This window comes from Cervus elaphus, chromosome 6 (assembly GCF_910594005.1).
Source record: "Cervus elaphus chromosome 6, mCerEla1.1, whole genome shotgun sequence".
Classification (NCBI taxonomy): Eukaryota; Metazoa; Chordata; class Mammalia; order Artiodactyla; family Cervidae; genus Cervus; species Cervus elaphus.
In genome coordinates, this window is record NC_057820.1 from 3,513,389 (window position 1) to 3,527,293 (window position 13,905).

The following is a 13,905-nucleotide window of genomic DNA, read 5'->3' on the forward strand; positions in this document are numbered from 1 at the left end:
TGGGTCCCTTTCTTTCTGAGAGCAGAGAATAAAGAACAAAAACATCTTGATGAGGGTATTTCCCAACTTTGGGGACATTTGGTCCCAGCCGTCTCCTGCCTCCACTCCCCCTTCTTCCAGCATGCTTTCAAAACTAGAAATTGATAGTCTTTTTGTTTCACCTGTGGGAGCCTGTGGTTATTTTCGGTCCAAGAAGCCCCACCTGGCTGGGGTGTCATGTCCTGAGTTGCTGACGGGCAGGCCCCTTGGGTTGAGCTCATTCCAAGGAAAGAGTCATGGAAGGACTGCTGCTTGGGGAGATAGTGGGTTAGCAGAGCTCACACTCTGGCTTCTTAACCCAAGCATCTGTGGCTGAACCTTGGCTGCAGGCAGGGACCCCTCCCAGGGGACCTTGTGGCAGGGGGCTGAGTCCAGGTCTGGCCAGGGTCACACACCCTTCACTTACTGTGGACTTCAGGCAACTTTGTTGAGCTCTATGTCATGTCCGGTTTGTCAGAGAAGCAGGACCATGATAAGTGTTGTAGCGTGAGGGGTGTGTGGTAGACACGAGACCCTGTGCAGTTGTGGGAACCCGGGAAGGTGAGTGTCATAGGGCTGGCTGTCATCAAGGAGAGCTGGGTGAATCCTCGGGGCAAGGAAGGTTGCTGGGAACCCCCTCTGCCTCTCACCTCCCCATACGGGTCCCCGCATGAGAGGCTGGACCATGGCTCCACGGAGCTGCATGCCTAGCAGTCCCTTGACCTGCCCGTGTACTGGCAGCCACTTCCTGTTTGCCTTCCAGGTCACTCACAAACTTCCTGTGTGGCCAGTCCTAACCTAGAGGCCTGCAGGAAAGGGAATTTAGGGGAGTGCTGAGTTGATACAGTGTGAAAGCACCACCGTTGGTCTTGGCTTGGTTTGGCACCCACGCACCCCTCTTTACCCATGGTGAGTTTCTGAACAAAGACAGGAGGAGAGTCATGGTTCAGTCTAACACAGTTCAACTGTGGCCGGAAACTCCCCAGTTCCCCAGGGGATACAGTGTCCTCTGTCCACTTTGGGTGACATTATTCTCTTGTAGCCAAGTTATACTCTCCCCCTTGAGTGACTGTAACTGTTGGGCCTGATGGAGCCCGATGGAGGAAATAGAGCCCAGTGGAGATGATGCAGTTTGATGGAGCCCGATGGAGATGATGGAGCCAGATGGGGGTGATGGAGCCCGATAGAGATGATGGAGCCAGATGGGGATCTGGATGGAGGTGGTGGTGATGGAGCCCAATGGAGATGATGGAGTTGGATGGAGGTGATGGAACCTGATGGAGGTGATGGAGCCCAATGGAGATGATGGAGCCAGATGGGGATGATGGAGCTGGATGGGGATGATGGAGCCCGATAGAGATGATGGGAGCCAGATGGGGATGATGGAGCCGGATGGGGGTGATGGAGCCTGATAGAGATGGTGGGAGCCAGATGGGGATGATGGAGCCTGATGGAAATGATGGAGCCCAATGGAGATGATGGAGATGATGGAGCCAGATGGGGATGATGGAGCTGGATGGGGATGGAGCCCAATAGAGAGGCGCCTGCTCTGGTGTGATGCTGCGTGCTCCTTGGTGGGTGGGATGACCTGGAACTACAGTGGGGCAACTTGGGCTGGTGGGAACCTGATCAAACTTTTAGACTGTCCTGGGGTCATTTCCTGAAAATGACCTGGTTCTCATCAGAGATTGTCAAAGCTGTGCTCCAAAACCCCCCCTGGGAGAGCATGCCGAAGGCTTCTGTGTCAGTGTCTGAAACAGGGTTGGGCTGAGAAGCAGAAGCACCTCAAGGTGGCACGGGAGATTTACTCCAGGGCCTGGCCCTCACACAATGTGGAGCTGCTGAAGGAGTCAGTGGGAGGCTGTCCCCCAGCGTGTGGAAGGAGAGCTGGACACGGAGTGGAGGAGGTGTGGACACACCATTGGTGACTCTCTGCCCTCCTGCCCACCTCCATGTCTTTCCTCACTTTGCAGAGGGTCCTCATTACCTCCTCACCAAATCATGAACTCCAGCACCCACAGTGAACTCCTTGATGAGGGCACTCTGGACTCTGCTGGGAGACCGCCCAGGAGACTGCTGCGTCGTCCTGCGTGCTCAGACTTACTCCCAGCTGCTTGGTTTGCGGAGTTGACTGACATTCTTCTAGCATGATTCCATCAATCCTGCTCTCTGAGAAGAAGGTGGATCATGAACTCGCTGTCTTTTCAGCTGTGGACCTCAGCCCATCCTCCCCTTGATGAGAAGGGTGGCCAGGGCACAGTCTGCTCTTTCAGTTCAGAATCTGAACTGCTCTTTCAATTCAGAATCAGAATCAGGCTCTTTCAGTTCAGAATCAGAATCAGCCAAAACCTTCTTCCTCTATCAGGATGTGCTCACTGAACATTTCTTGCATGAATGAAATGAAATTTTCCCATCGCTGGCTGATTTAGTCATTCATTCTTTTGTTCATTGGTTCACTCAGTGTTTAGTGAATTTGATGTTCTAGAAAGTGAGTTAAGCGCTGAGGGGTTCATGGCCCCCCAGGCGGCTATGAGCATGGTCTTTCTAGGATAAAATAGGACTTGATCCACTGCTCGACTGAAATCTGTCAGCAAACCTTGGCCCTCGGAGTAGCTCGTGATCTTTCACAGGTTCATGGTTTCTTCCCTGGGCCCTATGTTCCAACCACACTAAACTTAAAAAAAAAAAAAACCAAAACTTTATTGTAAAACATGTTTATCAAAAAGTGCATAAAATATGAATATACACTTAATGACTTTCCATAAAATGGAACATCTAAGTGTTACCACCCGGTCAAGAAGAGAGCATTGTCAGCCCTGGAAACCCCCTCCTTCCTTTTGACAGCCTCCCCCCGGCAAGGGTCGCCCCTGACTTGGCTTCGGGGACAGTGACATAAATACTGTTGAAAACCAGAAGGCTCGGGGCTGTTGGTACAGTGTTTTATACTTTTCATTGCTTTTGCAAACCGTGTTCCTTCTTCTAGACTCGTCCGTCTGGCTGGCACCGGCTTCTCAGCATGGGGGTCAGTGGCTTTGTCCCGTCTTCTCCGTGTGCCGTGCGCACCGCTCTTTGATCGCCTGCCTGCCTGAGTTCTTGAAGTGTGGATCTGGAGATGGGTTTATTTAACTTTTGTTAGAATTTGAATTTAAGCAGCCGCCGCGGCTGCCATGCAAACACGGGTGTTGGGTAGAGGTAGATGCTGGCGTGGGGGGGGGGGGCGAGTGTGCGCCCGCACACGTGTGTGTGTTGCTGTGGGGGAAGGTGTACAGAGGAGGAGGAGGAGGAAGGCCTTGACTCAGGCAGCACGGGAGGGAAGCCTGGACTCTTCTCTCCACGGCGGTCTGTAACCTACATCCTTCAGGCACTTGAATCCCCCACTCCCACACATCTCGGCACAGCATCCTTCCCACCATCACGGCAGACGCCTCTCAACGTCACCCAGCTTCAGCCCACTCTCCCCGCCGTTTCCAGAGTTACCTCTAGGGTCAGTTACCCTAGTCTAGACTAGTCACCCTAGTCTCTTCCGTAAAATCCTCTCCTGACTTGTTTATTAGGATTTAAAAGTTAAACCATCAATCTCTCTATTCCCCACCCCCCTTGTTAAATAATTCTTTGCAAGGAAGTTAACATACACACATGTCTACTGATTACAGATTACAGTACAGTTTCCAGTGAGTTCTGTTCTGTAGAAGGTAGGCCAGTTCTTGTGCATCCAGTTGCTTCAGCCACAGATTCTCCTTATCTATCCTTCATTCCTCATTGAGGTGTTCACTCCTCACATGTATTATGAAAAGCAAATGTATTCCAGATGTGTCTGGAGTTGAGGGAATGCTGAGGTGAATCAGACACTGCCTCCAGGACCTTTTGATCCAGCCGGGCTGAAGTGATCAAGATCAGACAGTCGCTCGTGTTGATTCATCACTTTTAAGATGCCAGCCATCCTTCTGAAGGCTTTGCATTTTTAAGTTGAGCTAACAGTTCTCCAGATGATGATGGCAACATCACCTCAATGGACATGACCTTGAGCCACCTCTGGGAGATGGTGAAGGACAGAGGAGTCTGGCGTGCTATAGTCCACGGGGTTGCAAAGAGTCGGACGTAGCTGAGTGAACAACAAATAGCAGTTCTCCCTTCCACACATACGTGTCACTTGCTCTGTGCCACGTCCTTTGCGAAGCGTGGGACAGTCACATCCAGCAAGGCAGTCTCCCTTCCTGCAGGGGACTGACAGCTTGATGTGGGACAGACAGACAGGGGTGACAACACAGTGGCTAAGTTATGTGCTGAGTGGTGTGGAAGCCGAGGGGAGGGTCGTCTCACCTGGCATCTGAGCTCAGGCTGCCGTAACAAAACATCATCCACTGGGTGGCAAAATGATGCTTTTTATTTTCGCAGAGTTGTGTAAGCTTGAAGTCCAAGATCAGGGCTCCAACGTGCTCAGCTTGTGGTGAGCGCTGTCTTCCTGGTGTACAGACACCGCCTTCTACCCATGTCCTCACGTGGTAGGGCGAGAGAGCTCCAGGTCTCCCTCTTCCTTTTCTTCTCAGTGGATTCGGACCCACTCACATAACCTCACTTAATCATAATTACCTCCTGAAAGTCCTGTCTCCAAATACAGTAACATTGGGGTTGTAGCTTCAACACATGAATGTGGGGGGCACCCAGTTCAGTCTGTGGCCATCAGTGATCCAGGGGAGGACTTCATGCAGTGGGTGCTCTGAGTTAAATCCTCAGGGATGAGCATGCATCCAGGCAAGGGGAGGAGATGGAGCGGGGTAAGCAGGGAGCCTGGGTGAGAGCAGCATGTACACAGACCCCGAGGAAGGGGACACGGGCTCCAGTGGGGACCCTGCAGACACCCCGGTATGTAAGCGTTGATGTGCTGCAGGGTAGGGAGGGCGCGTGTGGACCTCTGTGACAATCCCCAGGGTGGGCTGACTGAGAGGGGTGGTCTGGGTCTGGATCTTGAACCTTAAGAAGGGTTGGTGCGTGTGGTGATGCCAGGAGGGAGGAGGGCACTGCAGACTTGAAAGAACTTTAAAAATGTATTTATTTATTTGACTTCGTTAGTCTTTGGTCCCCGTGCACGGACTCCCAAGTAAAAGGCGCTGGATCGCACAGGCTCAGTAGTTGTGATGCATGGGCTTGCTTGCCTCTCGGCATGTGGGATCCTAGTTCCCCAACCAGGGATCACACTCAGGTTTCCTGCATGGGAAGGTGAATCCTTAATCACTGGACCATCAGGGAAGTCCTGAAAGAACTTTCACATCAAGGTGTGGGTGGGAGTTTCCTTTGGCAAAACCCATTGTTGAGTAGGGGTCATGGCACCCAGCAAGAATGTTGGGAGGATTTAACAGTGTGGGGCCTGCAGGTGCTGAAGTGGTTTTTATAAACGCAGAATTCTTAGTCACTTCATTTGAAAACTTTATTGAGTTTCTACTACCCAAGTCTGAGTTATTTTTCCCCTAGTTTTGCCAGTTGATGTTTTCCAAGCACCCTGAATGCAGGAACCCCTTCCTCACTTACTAATAAAATAATGGAGCCCATAGGTCATCCTCAAGATACGGTTTTTGCAACTAGGTTTTTGCTCACCTTTATTTCTCATCTTTGACAGATTATGACTCGGATGCAATGAGTAGCTCTTACGAATCATATGATGAGGAGGAGGAAGATGGGAAGGGGAAGAAGACACGGCACCAGTGGCCTTCGGAGGAAGCCTCCATGGACCTGGTGAAGGACGCCAAGATCTGTGCCTTCCTGCTGCGGAAGAAGCGCTTCGGGCAGTGGACCAAGTTACTCTGCGTCATCAAAGACACCAAATTGCTGGTAAAGCCTCGCCACTCGGTTCTATTGTGTAGAGTCGGTGAGACGCAGTGGGCCATCTAACCAGGTGGAATCTGTACCCGGGCGACGTTCCCATTGGTGGACACAGGCGGAGCGGTTAAGCGCTGGCCCGTGCCTGCCGTCAGCGAGCCCGGCTGAGGCTCCCGTGGCTTTAACGCCCTTTTCTCGCCAGCTCCCTGAGCACTCAGCGGGCAAAGCCACCCCCGCCTTGGGCCGGCGTCTGCGGCTCGTGTCAGTGGAGATGCACGCTGCTGGGGCTTGCCAGACGTCGCAGGATGGGTTTTCTCATTTGTAGTGAGTCAGTGAATTCCTCAAAGCCAGGTCATCGAAGGCGGATGGGCAGGCCAGGCGAGGTCTGGGGGACGGTGCCCGGGAAAGGAAATTCTTTTGGAAAGCTAAAGGCTGACTCTCTTTTCTTTTTTTGTAACTCAGGGAGGCAGAATAGAAAGAGTAAGTAGCAGGGGAGTGGGGGCAGGAGGACACACACCCTTTGCTGCAGGCGCCAGGCCACCGGGGAGCCTGGAGGGGAAGCGGGAGCCTTTGAGACGCATCCTCTGTCCCTCCTCCCTCCTCCCTTCCCAGCTTCAGAAATCACGGTTGGTTGTTGGAATTAAGAATGTCAGACTGTGTTTTTGTATTTTGTTTTTCCTTCAAATGAACCTTGGGGAACAAAAATCACTCAAGATTCTATCATTAAACGAGAACAGATGAAGGTATATGATTCTGTATCTCACTTTTCAGTGGAGCAGATGACCTCCCTTTAAAAAAAACAATCTCATCTGTGAATTATGGGAATCTTATTTTACTAGATTCTTAGGACATAGTATGTTTTTTGATTCATGGTTTTGTTCAAAAAAACACTTTTTTTAAGCAGTGAGAGTACATGTTTTTTTCCACATGTGTGGCCTGAATTTCTCCCAAATTTAGACTATGCCAAACAATGATGATGCCACGGGGGAATTTTAAAGTAAAGAATGAAAGAAAAAAAAAGATTAGAAAGATTAATATGGTCCGTATTTACAATCTGACATAATGGCTGCAAGATGTGGATATGTTATATAAATGTTTTAAAAATACACAGTTGGCTTTTTTTGTAAAGGGCTTGCCTAGTGGCTTAGCTGGTAAAGAATCTGTCGCAATGCAGGAGACCTGGGTTCGATCTCTGGTTGAAAAAATTCCCTGGAAAAGGGAAAGGCCACCCACTCCTGTATTCTGGCCTGGAGAATTCCAGGGACTGTGTGTATAGTCCATGGAGTCACAAAGAGTCAGACACGACTGAGCGACTTTCACTTCACTTCTCATACAAAAGAAGTTTTAGAGCACGCTATGGGAAGCCTGTGGTCGGGGTACGGTCAGCAGTTGTCAGAGGTGCCGAGTCCATCCTCTGCCCCAGCCCCTTCCCTTCCTGCCTCTTGCTTCCCTCACTGCTCATCTGCTTCTCCCGTCACTTAACAGGTTTCCCATCTTCCAAACTGAGATGATGATGCCATTTAGAGTAGCTATAAATATTTAAGAAGGGATGAATGGAAAGCCATGCAAAACCACTGTCTTTGATGAAATGCAGAATCAAAGTTTTATTATGAAACTTTTTTTCATTCAAAAATGACCTATGATCCAACTGCCCAGATTACTCCTGTTGACACTGAAAAAAAAAAGAAATTAACAGTGAGAAAAGCAAGTGCTGTCTAAGTCTCACAGAACAGAAAGCTGTAAACGGAAAACAAAACAGCAGCCTTTTCCCTTAAATGCCCCCAGTGCGTCTTCCCATGGGTGCCACCATGACCAGCTTCTTTGAATGTCCTTCCAGAACCCATTTGTTTCTGCTCCCAGGCAGCTCTCTGGTGGACACTGAGATGTGCCCAGACCCCTTCTTTTCAATGCCCTCCCTTGGACCCTGCGCTCAACTAGAAAGCACAGCTTGGCAGACATTTCTATCTATTATATGCTGATATGTATACTCTTCATAAAATGATTCATCTGTGTTTCAGAAATAGAGTAGGGATGAGATAGGGAGACATGAAACAACATAAATTGTGGTGTATCCAAGTGCTGTGTGCCCACGTTGGAGCAAATCTAATATATTCATGTCACCTATAGAGGAAGCTCCACTAGAACATAAGACCCATCAGGCCTTGATTTCCCTGCCGAGTCACGTCCTGGTGCTGGCTAACTCTGCTGAGTTATGAGCAGGTGTGTTTGCACGTACACAGAGTGAGGTGTGGGTGTACAGCGGGGCTTTGTGTGTGAGTCCCAGGATCTTCAGGGACTTCAGTCTCTGAGCGTCTCTGCTCTTCAGTCGGACCTCCAGGTGCTTCCCCAGTGCTGTTTTCACTGCCGTAGTTTTATCCGTAGTAAGGGACTTCCTTACACCCTTACTCTGATTTCTCCTGTCCATCACAGTGCTACAAAAGTTCCAAGGATCAGCAGCCCCAGATGGAACTGCCGCTCCAAGGTTGCAACATTACATACATCCCGAAAGACAGCAAAAAGAAGAAGCATGAACTGAAAATCACCCAGCAGGGCACAGACCCACTTGTTCTTGCCGTCCAGAGTAAGGAGCAGGCTGAACAATGGCTGAAGGTAACTTGTTGCTTTTGTTTCTGAGCCAGTTTCTTTCCCAGACCTCTTCCTGAGATCTGTTTTTTATTTAATATGCATTTTTTTTAATGCAAGCTCAGGCGAATAGTGGATTGACCTGAGTAGTTGTGTCTTTGATGTCTTGAATATTCTGATTACTTTGAGGTTAATCATTTTAAATTTTGTCTTCAAAAAGGCATTCTGCCTCCTGTTTGCAATCTACTTCTAGTAACTTTCTCTTTTGGTTTGATTTTATCGTTTTGCTTTGTCATGTCCGAAGTGAAGTGTTAGTTGCTCAGTTGGATCTGACTCTTGTGACCCCATGGACTGTAGCCTGCCAGGCTCCTCTGTCCATGGAATTCTCTAGGCAAGAATACAGGAGTGGGTTGCCATTTCCTTCTCCAGGGGATTGAACCTGGGTCTCCTGCGTTGCAAGCAGATGAGCCTTTACCATCTGAGCCACCAGGGAAGCCCATCGTGTCTGGATGTAGTTTTTTTTTTTTCCTTGCTCAGTTTCCCTGGGCCTTTTAAATCTGTGAATTTAAGTTTTTTCTAAGTTTTGGAAAAAGTTTTCATCCATTTCCCTTAAAATGTAACTGCCCCATTCCCTTCACTCTCCCAAATAATTTAAATATATGTTAGACTTTTTCACTATTTTCTACTTTTATCTTCTCTTTTTGTTTCTCATCCTTATTTTCCCCCTTTAGGTTTGTTAATTTTCTTCTTGTTTCTTTCCAGATCACTGTTTCTGTCTTTAGCTGTATCTAATCTGCTAATAAGTTTGCTCTTGTTCACTGGGTTCTTTATTTTGTCTATGGTAGTTTTCAATTCTGGAATTTCTAGTTGTTTCCTTTTAGGAGCTTTTGTTTGGCTTTTCTCTCCATAACAAGCACATAACAGGCATGCTTCTTTTGACTGTGGTTTCGATTGAGTTTGGACCTGGGTCTGTAACCTACGGTTCCTTTTCTTGTGTATGTCATTTTGTCTTCTTGCCAGGTTATCTGATGATCATGCTGGTCATTATACTAAAGTTTGGAAAAAAAATTATTATAGTACATTTTGATGTCAGCTCTTCTGAAGTATAATTCAAATATCCTACAGTTCATCCTTTTAAAGTATGATTCATTGGTTTTCAGTTGATTCATAGAGTTGTGCAACTAACAACATAATCTAATTTCAGAACGTTTTTACCAGCCCAAAGAGAAACACTGTCTTTACTGTGTTAGCAGTCCCTTCCCCCAGTTCCAGCCCCAGCCCCAGCCAACTACTCATCTGCTCTCTCTCACTATAGATTTGCCTGTTCTCAGCATTTCCTGTAAACACACTCATGCAATATGTATCCTTTTGTGACTGTCTTCTTTTACATAGCATAATGTTTTTAGATCCATCCACATTGTATCTGTATCAGTCTGTCATTCCTTTTTATTGCTTTTTGTGTCTTTTCTAAGAAACCATTTTTTTAATCCAAGGCCTGAAAGATTTATAACTATATTTTCTTCTGATAGTTTCATAGTGTTAGCTTTTAAATTTAGTCTGTGATCCACTTTGATTTCATCTTTGGTTATAGTGTGAAGTAGGGGTCTAGTCTCATTCTTTTTCTTGTGGCATCCAGGTATCCCTCTAGAAACAATTTGGTTCTTAGCTCAATGGCTTCATTTTTCAGAGAGCATTTTCATTTGCCTACGGTACAAGCTTTGGTAGGCACTAGATCTCCAAAATGGGTTTAATCTAATTTCAGAACTTGAGATTTTTCAGAGCCCTCCAGATGACCTGCAGTCAGGCCACAGTCCATTAAAGGGCAGGCTTATATTTATTTCAGTCTTACTCCAGCTCCTAATCTTGGGGTCCTACTCTTAAAGGTAGGGCTTCCCAGGTGACTCAGTGGTAAAGAATCCACCTGCCAAGGCAAGAGACGCAGGTTTGATCCCTGGATTGGGAAGATCTGCTGGAGAAGGAAATGGCAGTTAACTCCAGTATTCTTGCCTAAGAAATACCAAGACAGAGGAGCCTGACAGTCCATGGGGTCACAAAAGTGTTGGACATGACTTAACAACTAAACAATAAAAGTGTGGGGGTTTTGCCAGGACCTTGTCTTTTCTGTGCCCTAAACCCCAACTTTTGGTTCCCATTCCTCCAGAGCTGTCAGAGTACTAACTGGCTTCTCAGCCACCTCCTCTGGGGAGTAGCAAAGGCAGTCCTAGCTCCTGGCCTGCCTCTCCATATTTCCATCTACTTCTGGATCACGGCCGGGTAATTCACTATGATAATAGCTGTTTTCTGCTTTTAGGAAGATGCTGTGTGTGTTTCGTCTTGCTTTCCTGATTGTCTTTATCAGGAGGATTGGTCCACACCTTCTAGTCCATCACTGTCTGATAGTACTTGCTGTGAAGAAGACTGGGACGGAGTGGGAAAGCCTGATCAGACGTTCTATAATGATGGTTCTTATAGTAAGATGCCAGTGTCCATTAAACCCAGAGCCCCACTTCCCCCTCCTCCCCTGGAAAAGCATAGGGCCAGACTCTGCGATGACAACAGTGATCATTTCTGTTGGGGCAGAGCACATAGATGTGGCTTTTCGCATGTCTGTAATTTGGGAGATGGAGCAGAGCATTTGTTTTTTTTAATGGGAGTCCTGTGATCCAGAGTTCCGGCTGCTGAGTTTGCTTAGCCTTCCAGACACAGAACCTAATATGTCACATGTCAACCCCTGCTGTTACCAAAGTACTTTTCCATCGTCAACAAAGCTGCCCGAAAAAGTTGTTACTATTGGCCATTTCATTTTACAGGTAAGGTACTGAGTCCCAGGTAGACACAATGGCACACCAGTCAACCTGTGGTGGAGCCAGGAGTGGACCTCAGAATTTCCTGACTTCATTTTCATCTTCATTCTGCTGGGCCATCTGACAATTTGCCATTTTCTCTTTTTATTCCTTACTTTCAGGTTCTTAGCACCATTCCTTCAATAAGGAGGGAAAGAATGAGGCAATAGATGAAGAGCCTTATTTATGATTCTGTTTTCTTCACCTGGTTACCTGTATCTGGGCTTTTGTGTTTACCTGTTTCTTAGGGGAGAACCGAGAAAGGATGCTCTGAAACCTAAGCTTTCTTCTCTCTTCTCTCTATTCTCTCAGTTTGTTGACTATTTAGCACGCACCGAGTTGTAGGTCCCTTCTTAGGTACACCGGTCTGACGTGAAATCATGTAGAGTTCACTGGGTTTTGCTGTTTCATCAGGAAATAATATTGAGCTGACTGTGCTGCTCACAGACATGCAACTGAAGACAAAACTTTTTCCAGAAGTCAGGTGCTAACGGGGTGAAACAATCTCACATCTATTTCAGCAAATGTGAAATTCAGTTCAGGGGCGTTTAGCCAATTTCAGAGTGATGACTCTGTCAGTGGAAGTTGAATTGCAAGAACTTTTTAGCATTTGCTCACATTTCTTTAAAAAGAAGTAAATACCTGGTAAATTACCTTTTTCTAAAGGGTTTACCTTAATTACTCCAGTTAATGTTTGTGCTTCACTCCCATTGCATATTATAATACAGGAACCTAAGAAGTCTTGATTAGAAATGGAAGTCAGATGGCAAAACTAGTTTTAATCAGATATAAAATTTTAATTTTTTAAAACCGGCAGAGATCTGGGATGTTTTAGTTTAGTTTCATCCAGATATTGTCTTTTGATTGGCTGCCTTTTCAGAATCATCTGGAATTTAAAACAGAGATTTCTAATGATTTGGTACCTAAGAATGTTTTTTTTTTCTTTTTAGTTTATGTCTTTTACCCTTTTTAAGATCCTCAAAGCCACAAGGTATACTTGAAACATGCCTCCTCTATTAATTCTCTCTCTCTCTTCCAAGATAACTTTTATCTAGAATTGGGGCTTTAGTATTATTATCTAGGTATGCTTTAGAAATACTTTTTACTTACGCATGTATATACTCATAAACAAGGGACAATATTATTTTTCATGTTTAAAATTTCTGCATAAATGGCTTCAACCTGCACATGTCTTTCAGCCAGCTTGCTTCACTCATCTGTTTGTTTGCACACCCTCACTCTCTTGAACCATGCGTGTTCTCACGCATGTCACGCTATCCTGGACCATGTTCGTGCGTGTTCTCACTCATGTCGCCTGGTCTGGGTGTCCTGGTTTTTCCAGGATGGAGACCATATACTGGAATTGCTGAGTTTGGTATGTGCACATCTTCACCATTCCTAGAGCTTGACAGATTGTTTTCCACGGTCCTTTGTATAACTGAGCTTCCTCCAGCGATGTGTGAGAGGAATCATTTTGTGTGTGTCCTTTTTTCTTTTACGTATGCAAGCAAATAGAAATGCAGATTTCAATACCCATCCTCCCACCCTCATAAAAAGGGTGTATTCTGCACCTTGGTTTCCCCCCACCAAATAGAGTAATTTGGAGATTTTTTTTTTCCAAATTAAAGAATAGAACACTTCCTTTTTTCTCTCTTACACTACATAGCATCTCACTTTATAAACAGAATATGCTTTAAAAAAATCTGCCTACTTATGGATATTGGATTGTTGTCATCTTTTGATGTGACAGAGTTAAGTAATATTTGTCCTATGTCCACAACATCTCACACTTTTGCTAGTCTGTAGTCTAAATTTCCAAACAGAGTAATTATTTGTATGAAGGTTACAAGGGTTTGTAATTTTGAGACACAGATAAATCACTCTTCACGGGAGGTTTACTGGTTCAGCTTCCCATCAGCTGTATGTGTGTGCCTCTTTCCCCACTGTCTTGCCAGCAGAGTATGTTACCAGCCTTTGAATGTTTGCCAGCCTGGGAGGAGAAAATGATATCTCATCTAGTTTTAATCTGCATTTATTGTCTTATGAGTGGCATTGGGCATCTTTTCATGGAGTTTAGGAGCCTACGGCTGTGTTACTGTTTCTGTGAACTGTTTATATCCTTGGGCCTCTTTGTAGATATCCTGCTCAGAAATCTCTTTTTAAGGAAACTCCCGATTCCAGAGGCCAAGCCAGGTTTGGTAGTCACCGCTCTAGCTCAGCCTGCTAATTTCCACTTGGATAGAAGTTCTCACGGAAGAAGCAGGGTTTGAGAGCACAAGTAAGCTCTCAGTCAGGTAGGCTGTGAAGGTAAATAGCATTCCATAGCCATTTTCACTAAAGTTTTATTTGGTTCTCATAATTGCTTCTGAAATTCATCATAATAAATATAAAAAAGGCAGGAGGGAGAAGGGGGTGAGCTAGTCCTGCGTAGAGAGAGTGTCACTAGAGGGCAGACTGGAGCCCGACCCGGAGTTGTGATCTCAGCTTCAGAAGCCTCTTCCTGAATGTCTCAGATGAGCTACTTGACTTCTCAAAACATAGAGTTTTCTCATCTATGAAATGAGAGGGGTGGACAGAACTATTTCCTTTTGGAGTTGTGGTGAGGATACAGCCATATGAAAATGAAAGTGTTAGTCTGACTCTGTGA

General features: G+C 46.3%; 1 protein-coding gene across 2 annotated transcripts in view; it reads left to right on the forward strand.

Moving 5' to 3' along the window:
• The window catches only part of AFAP1 (actin filament associated protein 1), a 148,774-nt gene that overhangs the window by 73,799 nt on the left and 61,070 nt on the right, over nt 1-13,905 (forward strand). For both annotated transcript variants that reach the window (XM_043906093.1, XM_043906092.1), the window contains exons 5-6: nt 5,633-5,844; nt 8,263-8,442. In XM_043906093.1, coding sequence (XP_043762028.1) covers nt 5,633-5,844; nt 8,263-8,442 — 392 coding nt within the window. The remainder of the gene's footprint in view (nt 1-5,632; nt 5,845-8,262; nt 8,443-13,905) is intronic.